Source organism: Pseudorasbora parva, chromosome 13 (assembly GCF_024679245.1).
Source record: "Pseudorasbora parva isolate DD20220531a chromosome 13, ASM2467924v1, whole genome shotgun sequence".
Lineage (NCBI taxonomy): Eukaryota > Metazoa > Chordata > Actinopteri > Cypriniformes > Gobionidae > Pseudorasbora > Pseudorasbora parva.
The window spans coordinates 12,809,238-12,825,742 of record NC_090184.1 but is presented as its reverse complement, the minus strand read 5'-3'; the positions used below and the strand labels follow the sequence as shown (position 1 = coordinate 12,825,742).

Genomic DNA, 16,505 nt, shown 5'->3' with positions numbered 1-16,505 from the left:
AACATATAAAATGTTATTTGCATGTTTTATATACACATTGTTTGTTCTGATGATTGTGTTGGTACCTGTAACAGGGTTCAGGAGATGTCAAGTACCACTTGGGCATGTACCACAGGAGGATAAATCGTGTGACTGACAGGAATATTACCTTGTCATTGGTGGCCAATCCTTCCCATCTAGAAGCGGTGAACCCGGTGGTGCAGGGCAAGACTAAGGCAGATCAGTTCTACTGTGGAGACACAGATGGCAATCGGGTAAAGTGCATCAAACTAGGGTTGTGACAATGCTGTCATATACATAACAATTGAAAAGTTTAGGGTAGGTACGATTAATCTCTAAAGCACCCCAAGGCTGTATTTATTTAATCAAAGATACAGTAAAATGGTAATATTGTAAAATTATAAATTTAAATAACTTTTGTTTTTTAATTTTTAACATCCATTGCCCAATTCTTTAGAAATCATTCTAAAGCCTAGTTCACACTGCCCGATTTTTCCCCCGATTTTGAGTTGCCTACAGGTTTTGTAAAATCGCCGACAAATGCCCAAGATCATAGGCAAATCGGTGCTCATGCACGCAAGTGACAATCACGCAGTGTAAATAATCAAAGACGCGATCAGAGAGAATCGCCGATGAGTCGCTGACGCCCGCAAGATATTTGGCATGCTAAATATCTGGACCTGTTGGCGATGGAAACTCCTGCTGTGTGACTGAAAATTACAATTTCTTCCGCCATAATCTTTTTTCTTTTTCTCCACAAATCAGTGCACATACAATTTGAAGCAAACTGCAAAATAATATTTGATAATATTACAACATGTACAAAACCGTAACGAATCATTCAAAAGTTGGAAAATATTTTTTACGTATCTGCCATAATACATTGCTACTGGTTTGCTTCCTGCTTCAGACTTTACGAGCAGAAAGCCCCGACACCATTTTTTCAGAAACGTTTTTTCAGTTATGATGAGACCCTGTATTGAATGATATACTAACTGCTGAGTTTTTGTTTCAGGTTATGTCCATTCACATCCATGGTGACGCTGCATTCGCAGGTCAGGGCATTGTCTATGAAACCTTTCATCTGAGCGATTTGCCCTCCTACACTACACATGGCACTGTGCATGTGGTTGTCAACAACCAGGTATGCACTAACAACCCATGTATGACATGACATTGCCCACCAGATGTCCTCTTAATACCCCTCTGCACCTCTTTCTCAGATTGGTTTCACCACAGATCCTCGTATGGCACGCTCCTCTCCGTATCCCACTGATGTTGCCCGTGTGGTCAATGCCCCCATATTTCACGTCAACGCAGATGATCCTGAAGCTGTGATGTATGTGTGCAATGTGGCTGCAGAGTGGAGAGCCACCTTTCACAAAGATGTGGTTGTGGACTTGGTAAGAGATAGTCTTATATAGACTTTTATCATTTATTGTGACATCAGTAAGACAAATTACTTCTTTCCATTAGGTATGTTATCGCCGTATGGGCCACAATGAGATGGATGAGCCGATGTTCACCCAGCCACTGATGTACAAACAAATTAAGAAGCAGAAAGGAGTTCTTCAAAAGTATGCTGAGAAGCTTATTGCCGAAGGTGCTGTCTCACGTCAAGAGTATGAGGTCAGTCAGTCCTGCCCAGGTCTAGTTAGCTCCCTTGTATCTTCAGCTGTCTTTATGAAGTGTTTCTCATCCCTGTCCATAGGAAGAGATTGCCAAGTATGACAAAATTTGTGAGGAAGCTCATGCTCGTTCAAAGGATGAGAAGATCCTCCACATCAAGCACTGGCTGGACTCCCCCTGGCCAGGTATGTATATTATCGAATTAAAAATAATTCTATCCTTAAATTATGAAATCACGGTAAGAGTAAATAAAACGTACACAGATGATTAATTTACAATAAGATCTATAACATGCATTAATGCAGGGTTTCCGCAGGGTCATAAAAGTCATAAATTTAACAATTAGAATTTAAGGCCATAAAAAGTAAACGTCCGGATTTTCCATACAAGGTCATAAAAACAAATGTAAGTCTAAAAAAGTCTTAAATTCGCTAAAGCATTGCGTTCTAGGTCTTAAGGAATGTTAAACAGATCTTAATTTTCTTACGTCCATGTAACGCTACCTCATTGAAATGCTCCCGCCTCCCGCAGCGCGTGTGTTTATTCCGTGCTCTTGTAGTTCTTTCTTTCTCTAGTCCAACTATTGTTCACTGTATTACAACTACCAATTAGACCAGTAGGCTATGCATCTTGTATTGCAGCCAATCAGCTTTCGTGTTATTAGCACGAGTCTCTTTCAGGTTGTACCCCACAGACGCATAAAGCAGATTTTATTCTTCAGCTGACGGTTCTTGCATAATGACCAAATAAAAGTATAATATACCCGATTGCACTAAAAAGAGTTAAGAACAGTGATGTTAGCTCCGAACTCCGATGTCAGACTGTGTGTGTTTGCTGCCTGTCAGCGCTCGCGCGAGTGTATTGAATGTGTTATTTCTAGGCTCATTAGCCTACTCTTGAACGATCAAATACACACATTATGCATGTCTATATCCTGCCTTGAATAAAAAAAGTTTGGGATGTGTCAATAAGTAGGCTACTGGATCTGCGCATCAGTAAGTTCTCAAAGTAAAAGCAAACTAATATAGCTTAACAACAACACAAACGGGAAAACAGTACGTACACTTAAAGCACTGTTTGTAGATATGTATCTTTATGTTGTATTAATTTGTTCTATTGTGACAATAGCCTATTGTCATTTGTTTATAAGTATATATTTTATTACTGACCAGTTTACTTGATTAGCTACTTAATTACTTGAAAACTTTTTACTTATATTAAGCAATTGCTTATTGCTGTGGATTACTTGTAAGATTTTAGTCATTAGTCTATGTATAACATTAGTCGATATAAAGAGGGCTTGGTTGAATACATTTTCATTAGGTGGTTAGTCACACAAAAAAATCACGTGAAAAAATTATGCAATCGGGCTGTGCAGTCACGCCCGTTTCACACATACTCCGTCTGCAGTGCGTGTATTTTTTTCCGTACCCATGTTAACGGATTACAGCAAATTCATCACCTCTTTCAGTTACCTTAAGTGATTGATTAAACCATAAAAAAAGGAAATAAATTCTTTACACATTTATCTTTGGTTGCAACTTCCTGTGACTATCTGTAAGTGGATGTTTCAGAATAAGTTGCAATATTTACCAGACTTCGTTGATAGTCCAAAAACCTATCAGCATTGTATTGCTACTTCATTTGTTAGTGAATCTTCTTACAGCATATTTGTGTTTGGTGTGCAGGTTTTTTTACTCTGGATGGCCAGCCCAAGAGTATGAGCTACCCATCCACCGGTCTGCCAGAGGAGGATCTGACCCACATTGGACAAGTAGCATCATCAGTACCTGTAGACGATTTCACAATTCATGGAGGTTAGACGTGCCGATTATACAGTAATACGATATCACGATAATGAACATGCGGTATTGTTATCTTGGGCATTTTAATATAGTGTGAGTGATTTAATAATTATTATTTAGATTCTTTTAAAGCAGCACTAGGTAACTTTTCAACATTCATAATATATTTTCAAGAGTCTTGTGATGATACATTGACTTACAATAGGTTGAATGACACGTCTGCCATAGCTTGATGGGGTCTGTATCGTTTTTAATCGTACTTTTAAACTTCGGGTTTCGGGTAGTAAGCCGAGAAAAAAAAGAAGTACAAAATTCGACTGCTTTACGGCATATACGTCACTTCCACCAACACCCACACTTCCTTAAATTCGGACGTGCGAGCCCAACTTTGTTATAGTCATGTCCGAAGCAGCACAGACAAATAAGAAAGAAAATGTTTTGTTGGAGGAAAGCAATAAGAGGAAGCGAAAAAGTGATCGGATTAAAGGCAGGACGAGGATCAACATTGGACCAGCGTTTGCTCGTTGCCGTGAGCTGAAGGAGGCGTGCCCGACCGATGCTGTCATGCTTGTTATGGTGATTACCTACCACTCAAACATTCAATTGAAGGATCTTATAGATTCTGTAAAACGGTAACCAATAGACTACTATAATGACGCTGGCTTGTAAACGTGAGCATTGTGATTATTTGGCGTTAAAAATAAAACCCATGAAATTATATTCATATGACAGGCTGAAACATATGCCACTGACTGTACCTGGGATGAAGACATTTCACAAGCCCCGCCAGAAGAACACCTGCATGTGAACTCCTCCTGCAGTGTTCAGGGGAACTGTTAGTGCTGCACCAACCCGCGGGGACGCTTTTATGAAGTTATTTGGCCCGCCCAGCACCACTGTAAATATTTTTACAACCCGCCCCGCACCCACAACCATTAAATAGACATACGGGGTCCGCGGGTTATGAGACGACCCGTGCATTACTAGTTCAGGGCTATCAGGGCTGTCATGTCAACAAATGCATGCGCGATGGCATCCCCTGTTGTAGCATGACAGAGCTTACGACAGTAGTTGAGGACATTATTTTTTCCCAACTGTAGGGGGACCCCGAGAGCAAAAGTTGCCAAGTGCTGCTTTAAAATGAATTTTAAGAATACATCAACTGGTAAAAATTTACAAAACTGCTGTATGCTGCATCAAAGAGGCATGTGCACACTGACGTAAACAAGCTCAACACATGAGAGAAGCATTGTGGAACGAGTGGAAAAGATGTGCTGAATGAAAAAGCACATTCTTCTATGGAACAGCAGAAATGCAGCCGTAACCCCATAAACTACGCAGTCCTGCTACTTTCTATTTCAGCCATTCAGATGTATTAAAAACTTAATGTGCTATTTATTTTCAAACATTTTTACATTTGAATCTAGACTACAACATGCCCTAGATATTGATTGAAAATGTACTGATTTTGTTATTATACTTTTTTGGTAAAACTTCACATTTAAGGCTCTATAGGTTAACATTAGTTGATTTATTAGTTAACCCCTAGAGTTTTGAGGCCCTTTAGACATTTTGACATGCTCTGAAATCTGTGCTTTTGTCAGATGTTTATAAACATATTAATGGAAGTGTCATTACACTATTTTCAGCACAAACTGGGCTAACATACTATGATATGAACGTTTATGTTTATGCTTGTATTTGCATGTTTTAAGATGCTCAAATAAGCCCACAGAGCACAGTGATATGTCTCTATAAGACTTTTGACTAATGATTTTGTTGACCAGTTTTTGCTTTAAATTGATATGAGAATCATTGTGTCTGCTGTTTCACATAAAACAATATATTGATTTAAATTTTTAAACAATATATTGACACTTTTTCTCTACAAAGCCTGTATTCAAAGAGGCCTAAACAATCATGAACAATGCTGTGATTTACACCTGAGAGAACAAAGAGCAGCATGTCAACCTCCAGTGACAATTTAGTACCTAAAAAGGGAACTACTTGGTTACAAGAGGTCAGACCTCTTGACAACTAAAAAAACATTGACAACTTAAAGATGTTATTGATGTTTGTAGCACAATATTTGATCGGAAGAGTAAACTTGATGGTTTTTTTCGTCAGTTACGGCTCGTTAGATCCAGCATTCTGACCGCTTTGAAAAAAAAACAGTGATAAAGTAGTGCGCAAGGTTAATGAATCTTAGCATTTATTTGAATGAATTCTCGAGAGACAGATAGAGATTTGTACACGCGTTAATTGCGTCTCACTTAACAATGAAGATGTGCATTTATTACTTAAAAATAGCAATGTAAATAAAAAATCTAATGTAGTGAGCTTAGCTATTTTATCGCTAAAAGTCACAGTGGCGGCATTGAGTAGTTTCTGTGCTCCTGAATGTGCTTCGCGAACTCTGCTTTTCTGTGTGTGTGATTCAATGAAAAAAGCACAATAATATAGAAAGGTGATTCCACTGACTTGGAACTACCTTTGCATTTAATGATTTCATTGTAGGCCTACACTTTCCAGCCAATCAGAATCTAATATTCAGACGGACCATCTCATCAGTTACTTTAGTTATTGTTAAACTAAAATGTTTATGGAGTTATGTTATACTTTTACTTAAGATTTCTAGTGAAAACACTACCAACTTGCACCACGGCTACTTTTTTACTTTGCTTATATTTGACTCATGCTGTGTAACTGTCACTACTATGTCAATAGATTTACACTTTGAATTAAATTTGCTCTCATCAATGACAGTATTTAATTGGAAAATTATGGAAAATGTCCTTAATTTTGTTTGCACTAATAAATACCTCTGCCTACCAGCTGCAATCACCAATAAAATAGAATAGAATAGAATAGAATAGAATAGAATATAATATAATATAATATAATATAATATAATATAATATAATATATTCTATTCTATTCTATTCTATTCTATTCTATTCTATTCTATTCTATTCTATTCTATTCTATTATATTATATTATATTATATTATATTATATTATATTATATTATATTATATTATATTATATTATATTATATTATATTATATTATATTATATTATATTATATTATAGAATAGAATAGAATAGAATAGAATAGAATAGAATAGAATAGAAAAAATATAATTATTACCCAAAGGGAAATTGCAGTGTTGCAGCAGCAAAATTGACACAAAATACAGACCAGACATATTACACAAACTGACATACAATGTAATATGCAAATTGCAAATTTCTTTAAAAATAAATTAAAAGATTCAAATAAGATAATATAAATAAATACAACGATAATGTTCAGTTTAGTATCATATACAAATACAACAACAACAAAAAATGAGTGTAATATTACAATAATATGATGTCCTTATCATTTACATGTCCTTCAGTCACCTCAATCTCCTATCCCTACCCAGAGAAGAGTTGTTGTGTAATGTTATGGCAGTGGGTAGGAATGACTTCCTATAACGGTCCTTGCTACAGCGGAGTTGTAAGAGTCTCCAGCTGAATACACTCTTCTGCCCGACCAGCATGTTATGCAGTGGATGTGAGGTGTTGTCCATGATGTTAAAACGTTTATGCAACATTCTTCTCTCCACAACCAAATCCAGGGGTTCCAGAGCAGAACCAACACAGAGGCATCCTTCTTTATTGTTCAATCTCTTACTGTCACTGGCTCTGATGCTGCTGCCCCAGCAGATGGCTGCAAAGAAAATTGCACTTTCGACAACTGACTGATAGAACATATACATCAATCAATCAATCAATCAATCAATCAACTTTATTTATATAGCGCTTTTACAATCACGATTGTGTCAAAGCAGCTTCACAGTGTCAAACAGGATAATATTGCGACAAAATTAGATTTGGCTGTACAGTCGTACTGGAGAAAACAGTGATGTTATCAGCTTGTTTTAATTTATCATATAGCAACAATGTTGGCAGATCAGTATTATAGTTTATAGAATTAAATAAGACCTAATTCATACATTTTATTAGTAAAATAAGTTGAATAACTTAAATCATATTTTTAGTGTCCCCAACTGAGCAAGCCAAGCCAAAGGCAACAGTGGCATGGAACCAAAACTCCATCGAGGCATGATGGAGAAAAATAAACCTTGGGAGAAACCAGACTCAGTCGGGTGCCAGTTCTCCTCTGGCCTATTAACACACCGTGTAAGATTATTATTCTGGCAACCTTTACAGGTCAGAAATCATATTAGATTGGAATATTCAAAATTTCAGGGTATCACGGAAGAGACAGATTTATTTAGGATGGGGCGTCGACATCATCCTGTTGCATACATTAAAAGACCTAAGCTTCCTCAAGAAGTAGAGTCTACTCTGTCCTTTCTTGAAGATTGCTTCAGTGTTGCACTTCCAATCTAATTTGTTGTCAAGGTACACACCTAAATATTTAAAATTCTCGACCACCTCTTCCTCTCCCAGAAGGTGAATGGTGTTTAATGTCGTTGTCCTGGTCCTCCTAAAGTCCACCACGATCTCCTTCGTCTTTGTCACATTTAGGAGGAGGTGGTTTTCCCCACACCACAACACAAAGCGGTCAACCAGATCCCTGTACTCCGTCTCATCTTCACTGTTAATACATCCAACAACTGCTGAGTCATCCGAGTATTTTTTGAGATGACAGGACTGAGTTATGCTGGAAGTCTGAAGTGTATAACGTGAAGAGAAATGGTGAGAGAACAGTCCCCTGTGGTGCTCCTGTGCTGCTGACCACCCGTTCAGACACACCACCCCTCAGTCGCACAAACTGTGGTCTGTCTGTCAGGTAGTCCGTAATCCAGGAAATTGTGGAGGTGTCCGCCTGCATCTTCAACAGTATATAGGCTAATATAGTGCAACATTAAAGGCTGGATTGTGTTAAAAGCACTGGTGAAATACAAAAACATGATCCTCACCATGCTGCCAGTCTTATCCAGGTGTGAGTGAGCTCGCTGAAGCAGGTATATGATAGAATCCTCAACATCAACCCCCAGGCGGTAGGCAAACTGCAGTGGATCAATGGAGGTGGTCACCTGTGGTCTCAGATGGTCCATAACCAGTCTCTCCAGAACCTTCATGATGTGCTTTTATATGATTTTTAATGATTCATTTTATATGTAAAATTTTTGGCATTTAAAACAACATAATGCAATGCAGAGTGTATATTTAACTATATTACTTTCTATTTTTTCTTGCATTATTTTCCTGATACCATTGTGAAAGCTGCTTTAAAACGATCTGCATTGTATAAAGGGTGAATTCCAAAACTGAATTCTAAACTGTCAAAGAGCACCATCTTTCGGATGAGCCGTTAAACCGAGGTCCTGACTCTCTGTGCTCATTAAAAATCTCAGGATGTCCTTCGATAAAGAGTAGGGGTGTAAACCCGGCCATATTTTGGCCATATTTGGCCACATCTTGGCCATATTTGCCCACTGGCCTCTGGCTTCCTAATAATCCCCATATCCTGATTGGCTTCATCACTCGGTTTCCTCTCCACCTATTAGCTGGTGTGTGGTGAGAGTTCTGGCACAATATGGCTGCGTCGCATCATCCAGGTGGGTGCTGCACATTGGTGGTGGTTGAGGAGATTCCCCCTTCTATGTAAAGCGCTTTGAGTGCCTAGAAAAGCGCTATATAAATGTAATGAATTATTATTATTATTATTATTATTAAAAAATATTTCTGAATCATTTGATTTTGTAAACTATCCAATACACACAATACTGAAATATCATTTAGAGTTTCGGTTTATTTATGAGACGTGCCATGCAATGCATGATCGTAGCCTATTTATAGCATCCGAGCAGAAATTTGCAAACAAAAACTTTATTGATATACTGACCTCATAGTGTTAATATTAACTAACAATAAAAATACCTTTAAACCATTGATTAATCTGTTAGTTTTAACATTTAACAATATATTAAATTCAAAACCTGAGCTAACATGAACTAACAATGATCAGTTGTATTTTTTTAACTAACGTTATCAAAGAATAATAACTTCTGTAACAAATGTAGCTATTGCGCATTGGTAATGCTAGTTAATGCATTAACTAACGAGACCTTACTGTAAAGTGTTGCCTCTACTTTATCATTCTTTTGTACAAACTGTAATCTTGTTTTACAAAAAAATTAATCTATTGACAATACTTTTTTGCCACTTATTTCAATATCATGATAATGCTGTATACTGTGATAAAAGCTTCAGCAATTAACGCAACATGAAAATGTAATACCGTCACATGTTTAATGGAGGTAACTTAGACTTACAAAATAGTACATAAATATGCACACATTTCATGTTTTGTAATGCCCGTCTTTCCTTTGTGTAAAGGTCTGAGTCGTATTCTGAAGGGCCGTGCTGACATGATCAAGAACAGGATGGTGGACTGGGCTCTGGGAGAGTACATGGCCTTTGGCTCTCTGCTCAAGGAAGGCATACATGTGCGTCTCAGTGGCCAAGATGTAGAGAGAGGAACCTTCAGGTATAAAAAACAACACTGAAAATCATTCAGTATTCAATATTAAAAATCATTCAATCAGTCAATCAAAAAAAAGTCAGAATTACCATAATAATTATTAAATATAGTTGTGAAGTAACCGCAAATTTTTCAGTTTGATAGACCATTTTATTTTAGCCACTATCAAAAGAAGCATTATTTTGGATTTCAGCTCAGTGTAAGAGGTTACTGACCTGTTGAACTGTTGCATTTGCAGTCACCGTCATCATGTTCTCCATGATCAAAATGTGGACAAGAGGACTTGCATCCCCATGAACCACATATCCTCTAACCAAGCCCCGTACACTGTCTGCAACAGCTCTCTGTCTGAGTATGGAGTTCTAGGTATTCAAATGAGTGCATGTTAAATTATCTCTGCAGTTAACTGAAAGGTTGAAGATGTTCATAGAAACTTTTGTTGTTTTTCGTTCTTAGGCTTTGAGTTGGGCTTTGCTATGGCCAGTCCCAATGCTCTGGTTTTGTGGGAGGCCCAGTTCGGAGACTTTCATAACACAGCTCAGTGTATAATAGACCAGTTCATCTGTCCTGGCCAGGCTAAATGGGTCCGCCAAAATGGCATTGTCTTGCTGCTCCCACATGGCATGGAGGGGATGGTATGGCTGCATTACCCACAATTCTTATCGCCATGCACCACTTGCCTCTCTTTCTCCACCCTCTCGTTTGTGAACTGGCAGTAAAGGAACTAAAGTGGATTTTTTTTTTTATTTTGTTCCTTCACAGGGTCCCGAGCACTCATCTGCCCGTCCAGAGCGCTTTCTGCAGATGTGCAATGATGACCCTGACTCTAACCCTGTAAGACTGGCTACCTAACATGTCGTTAAACATTCATACGATGTTGGCATAAACAAAGATTTCATGGACGTTCCCAGAGTGAATATATCGATATGTACTTTTTATTTCGACTGCAGAAAATCACTGATGACTTTGAGGTGCGTCAGCTGTATGACTGCAACTGGATTGTTGTTAACTGTTCAAATCCTGCCAACTATTTCCATGTGATGAGGAGGCAGATCCTTCTTCCCTTCAGAAAACCTGTGAGTTCAGCTATATGAGAGCATCTTGGACGTTCAATAATTGATTCCTAAAATGCATTATTGTTGTTTAAATTAACAAATTGTTAAAAAAAAAATCTGAATTGTTTTAATGGTTTATTCATTCATTTTCTTTTTTTAAGCTTATTATCTTCACCCCCAAATCTCTGCTGCGTCATCCGGAGGCCAAGTCTAACTTTGACCAGATGCTCCCAGGTCAGAAACCTGTTTCTTTCTCACTATTGCTTTTATGGGGAAGATTTTAGAGAGAACAGTTGTTCCCCGTTGGCTTGATAACGTTGATAAACCACAAATGTGAAGCAAAGTTTTCATTAGTGTTCGGCCAATATTAATTTTTATTTAATTTTGTTTTTTATGGGTGATAGCGATATCTTAATGGCCAATAGAAATATGTATATATATTAGGGGTGTTAAGGTACACGTATTTGTACTGAACCGTCTCGGTTCAGAGCCATGTGTGTACAGAACTGTTCCGAATGCAATCTTTAACAGTTTCAGTAAGATTATTTTAAGTGCGGAACACACTTCAATCCAAGTTCTCATGCGAATATATTAAGCATTCAGTCCATGTTATCATGAAATTCAAACGATTAAGGCCGTTTTGACGCTCTTTAATGTGACTAAAGAGATCACTGTGTCTAGGCATGTCAGTTCAGGTGGCAATGCGTGAGTGAACGTCATCATCTCTTCCTAAAGAATAAACTAATTAATATTTCTTATTAGTATTCTGTAGTATTCTGAGGATACATTACAACTTACTGAAACATATCATATGTTGTGTAATCCCTCAATCAGTCTTTCAACCGTGCACTATATAATGCACTATATTAGCCTTTATATTCATTATATTCTACTGAACCTGTTAGTGATGTCTTGTTTATTTAATGTATGTTTAAATAAATATGTCATGAAAATTACATCCACTGTGTATACAGTGGGTATGGAAAGTATTCAGACCCCCTTACATTGTTCACTCTTTGTTGTATTGCAGCCATTCGCTAAAATCATTTAAGTTAAAAAAAAATTGTATTCATGTACACACAGCACCCCATATTGACAGAAAAACAAATTGCTGACATTTTTGCAGATTTATTAAAAAAGAAAAACTGAAATATCACATGGTCCTAAGTATTCAGACTCTCTGCTCAGTATTTAGTAGAAGCACTCTTTTGATCTAATACAGCCATGAGTCTTTTTGGGAAAGATGCAACAAGTTTTTCACACCTGAATTTGGGGATCCTCTGCCATTCCTCCTTGCAGATCCTCTCCAGTTATGTTGGGTTGGATGGTAAACGTTGGTGGATAGCCATTTTCAGGTATCTCCAGAGATGCTCAATTGGGTTTAAGTCAGGGCTCTGGCTGGGCCATTCAAGAACAGTCACAGAGCTGTTGTGAAGCCACTCCTTCGTTATTTTAGCTGTGTGCTTAGGGTCATTGTCTTGTTTGAAGGTGAACCTTTGGCCCAGTCTGAGGTTTTAGCTCTCTCCAGAGAAGGTTTTTGTCCAGGAAATTTCTGTACTTCTGTATTCATCTTTCCCTCGATTAAAACCAGTCCTCCTGTCCTTGCAGCTGAAAAACACCCCCACAGCATAATGCTGCCACCACCATGCTTCACTGTTGGGACTGTATTGGACAGGTGATGAGCAGTGCCTGGTTTTCTCCACACAAACTGCTTAGAATTAAGGCCAAAAAGTTCTATCGATATCTCATCAGACCAGAGAATCTTATTTCTCATCATCTTGGAGTCCTTCAGGTGTTTTTTTAGCAAATTCCATGCAGGCTTTCATGTGTCTTGCACTGAGGAGAGGCTTAATTTCGCAATAAGTATGCGATTAATTGCGATTCAAATAAACTTGAATGTATATTGGGGCTGAACAAATAATTGCATATGCGATAATATGATAAAACAAGATTTTGTAAAGGCTGCGATTACAGTCTGGTCATGTGACATGCGTGCATAAAGCAGTCTGCAGAAGAAGCATCAACTTGGCACATTATGCCTACAGGCCTGGCCTACAGTAAAGAACAATTTGTGTTTAATCAATCTAATATTGTGTTAGCTATATTATACTAAAGGGATGGGAGAAAAGATTCCCTCTCCAATGATTCTGGAGTCTGGACCAATTCTGAGCTTAGATTTTAACTGCAGGTGTGCAATGGCACTGCGTATGTTTTTTACAGAAACACCTGTATTGTGCTTGCTAAAAAAAATGCAAAGTAAAAAAATGCAACGTAATTCAATTTAAAACAACATTCGATAATGTTCTTTGTTAAAAAAAATAGCCTATAGATGAAACCATTAAAGTTACACATGTTGATCAGTCAAGAGCAGTGTGATCGTTTGTCTTTTTGTAGTTTGAATAACAAATAACTGTTGTCCCTTTAAGAACTGCCGCACTCATGGATCCTAAACACTGTTCCTGTTAACTCATTCATCATTTCTTCCTGAACTGTTTATGACTGTGTTTACGTTAATACTCTTCAAGATGTGCACTGATCATTTTTTTGTGTGTATTTGACCAATAATAAGCTGGAAAAAGAAGCAAATATTTGCACTTGTATGTCAGAGGCGGCTTTATTACGTTGTGTGTGTGCGCTTCAGATGTGAGCGTGAAATCTGTGGGGATTAGTAGAATTGTGTGCACTGCATTCCCGTGTGAATTTCAGACCGATCACATACACACACAGTCTAACACACCGTCATGAGGAAAAGTCCAGCAGAACGCGCGTTCGCCGTGTTTAGAGAGTTAACCGGACTGAATGAGAATATGCGGGTGCGTGTCAACTCACTGTCAGTCAGAGGGGAGAGGAGAGCGTAGCTGGTATCTATACTGTAGAAACTGAGTATCATATCGTTTCATATATTCCAGTATCGATACATATCAAAATATCAATATTTTTGACAACACTAGTTAGGAATGGAGGAGATCTCTTGTTATCATGCTAACAAGTGTCAAAATGCTTGTCTCTTCAGGCACTCATTTCCAGCGTGTGATCCCAGATGATGGACTCGCAGCTCAAAACCCCTCAGAGGTGAAGCGCGTTATCTTCTGTACAGGAAAAGTCTATTACGAGCTCACACGTGAACGTAAAACACGCAACATGGAGAACTCTGTTGCTATCACTCGCATTGAGCAGGTACCACTGTCTTCAGTAGAAAATCAACTCTTGTGTTTTATCAGTAAAGGTCTATATATATATATATATATATGGTTGTCTGATTCACGCTTTCGCTCCTCCCCAGCTCTCTCCTTTCCCATTTGACCTGGTGAAGGCTGAGACTGAGAAATATCCCAATGCTGACCTGGTCTGGTGTCAAGAGGAGCATAAGAACCAGGGATATTATGACTATGTCAAGCCCCGCATGCGCACAACCATCCATCGTGCCAAGCCTGTCTGGTAAACTCGTGTTCTCATATAGCTGTGCTACTCCTGATGCTCTATATTCTCACAAATCCTCACACTGTCTTTCTGTACACAGGTATGCTGGCCGTGAGCCTGCTGCTGCTCCAGCCACTGGCAACAAGAACACCCATCTTATGGAGCTGAAGCGTTTCCTCGACACTGCCTTTAACCTGGACGCCTTCAAAGACCACATCTAAATCTGTCCTCCAGTCTACAAAGAAAACAATACTTCACAAGCCCCCCATTCATTCCGGCAACCAAATACACTACACCAAACCATTTTATTTATCCCATAAATCATAGTAAATCGTGTTCGGTATCATGTATCCACAATGTTCAGTTCCCGTTGTTTATTTTAAGTGTCCATTGTTGCCTAGGTCAACGACAACCAAATTATAATAAACCTCAGAAAATACAAATTCTCTTGCTTGAGTGAATAAATAAACATTAATGGACCTAATGTTTTTTTAACCAAAGCACAATTCCAATCATTTTAAGAACTTCCCCGTTTAGTAATCGGCATCTTTTGTCTCCAAACTCAGACATTTTCCTAAGCTTTCTTGTAGGTTTGTCATGAATTCTGTATGCTACTTGCATCCCAACTCTCAAATGCTAAATGGCTTTAATTTCTCAGTTTTTTTTCTTTTTCTTTTTTCGTTTGGTTTTTCTTTTGTTATAACAAGGGAGAATTTTGGCACACATTTGTCGTGTTTGATTAGTGGACAAGACTGGTAAAAAGTATGTGCTAAAAATGACACTTTATCTGTTCCTTTGCACTTGTTTTCTGGTAAGAAGAAAAAACTGTTGGTTCTCAAGTGGATGTTGCAGTTCTATGATTGTATTTATGTAAAAATTACTTTGTATTCAGAGGAAGAAAGGCTTGATGTCAAAATCAGGACAGTGTGGAAATTCTTTGTGGCACCTTTACATGTACAGTATGTGCCTATGTTCTCATCCAGTATCATCTATAGATTGCATTTTATACTCTGCCGCACACTTGGCTAATTGATGCAAACTGGTGCAGATAAAAATCCCTTCATAACCATTCTAGCCATCTGATAACTTGTGCCATACAGCCCAACCCAGCAACAGGAAAATTTAAAATGGCAAGCAAGACAGAATTACACCTGTTTGTGGTCACAGGTTTAAATGAAAACCTCTTTGGCTTTTTCAAAGAGAATGCAAATAATTTTATTTATTTTGATTTTTGAGGAATCAGATTCTTGTAACGGTTTAGCTTCATACAATAAACTCATAATCTTCTCAAATATCTTAAGTTGTTGTTTATTCCTACCCAGTTAAAAAACACAACACAATCCAGTGAAAAACTTGACATTATGAATAACACAATCCATATATAATTGATTGTGCGATATGCAAAATTAAATGGTTTGTGGGTTGTTGCTGTTGTTTATTTAGTATGACAACCTTTGTTAAAGTCCAGCTCTCATTTTCAATTTCAAATTAGCTTTATTAGCATGACTGTGTATCAGTCTGACTGTGCAGTGTATCAGTCTGACTGCACTCTTATTAGCATGACTGTGTATCAGCTTTATTAGCATGACTGTGTATTAACATATAAATAATAAAAACAAAAATATATATATGTACAGATCATATCAATCAATCAACTTAATTTATATAGCGCTTTTACAATCACGATTGTGTCAAAGCAGCTTCACAGTGTCAAACAGGATAATATTGCAACAAAATTAGATTTGGCTGTACAGTCGTACTGGAGAAAACAGTGATGTTATCAGCTTATTTTAATTTATCATAGAGCGACAATGTTGGCATATCAGTATTATAGTTTATAGAATTAAATAAAACCTAATTCATAAATTGTATTTGTATAATTAATTGAATAACTTTAATCATAATTTTAGTGTCACCAATTTTAGTGTCCCCATGTAGCACATGTCACATGTAGCACAGTCAATCAAGTCCATCTCAATAGATGAGTAGCTGAAGCTCTAGAGAGTTAACTGTTTCTAACATTGTGAATGGCTGACACATTGTGCAGCTCGCATGAAGGGCATTTTGTCAGTATCACTCAGTTCAGTGAAT

At 37.7% G+C, this 16,505-nt stretch overlaps 1 protein-coding gene across 3 annotated transcripts in view; it reads left to right on the top strand.

Annotated features, from left to right (window-relative positions):
- ogdha (oxoglutarate dehydrogenase a) overlaps positions 1-15,708 on the top strand; it is a 61,787-nt gene extending 46,079 nt beyond the window's left edge. For all 3 annotated transcript variants that reach the window (XM_067413184.1, XM_067413187.1, XM_067413185.1), the window contains exons 9-23: positions 75-254; positions 1,016-1,144; positions 1,224-1,403; positions 1,477-1,629; positions 1,712-1,814; positions 3,318-3,446; positions 9,795-9,945; positions 10,178-10,305; positions 10,396-10,574; positions 10,702-10,773; positions 10,890-11,015; positions 11,156-11,228; positions 14,008-14,171; positions 14,278-14,432; positions 14,515-15,708. In XM_067413184.1, coding sequence (XP_067269285.1) covers positions 75-254; positions 1,016-1,144; positions 1,224-1,403; positions 1,477-1,629; positions 1,712-1,814; positions 3,318-3,446; positions 9,795-9,945; positions 10,178-10,305; positions 10,396-10,574; positions 10,702-10,773; positions 10,890-11,015; positions 11,156-11,228; positions 14,008-14,171; positions 14,278-14,432; positions 14,515-14,635 — 2,043 coding nt within the window. In that variant the 3' untranslated portion in view covers positions 14,636-15,708. The remainder of the gene's footprint in view (positions 1-74; positions 255-1,015; positions 1,145-1,223; positions 1,404-1,476; positions 1,630-1,711; positions 1,815-3,317; positions 3,447-9,794; positions 9,946-10,177; positions 10,306-10,395; positions 10,575-10,701; positions 10,774-10,889; positions 11,016-11,155; positions 11,229-14,007; positions 14,172-14,277; positions 14,433-14,514) is intronic.
- Positions 15,709-16,505: the final 797 nt, after the last annotated feature.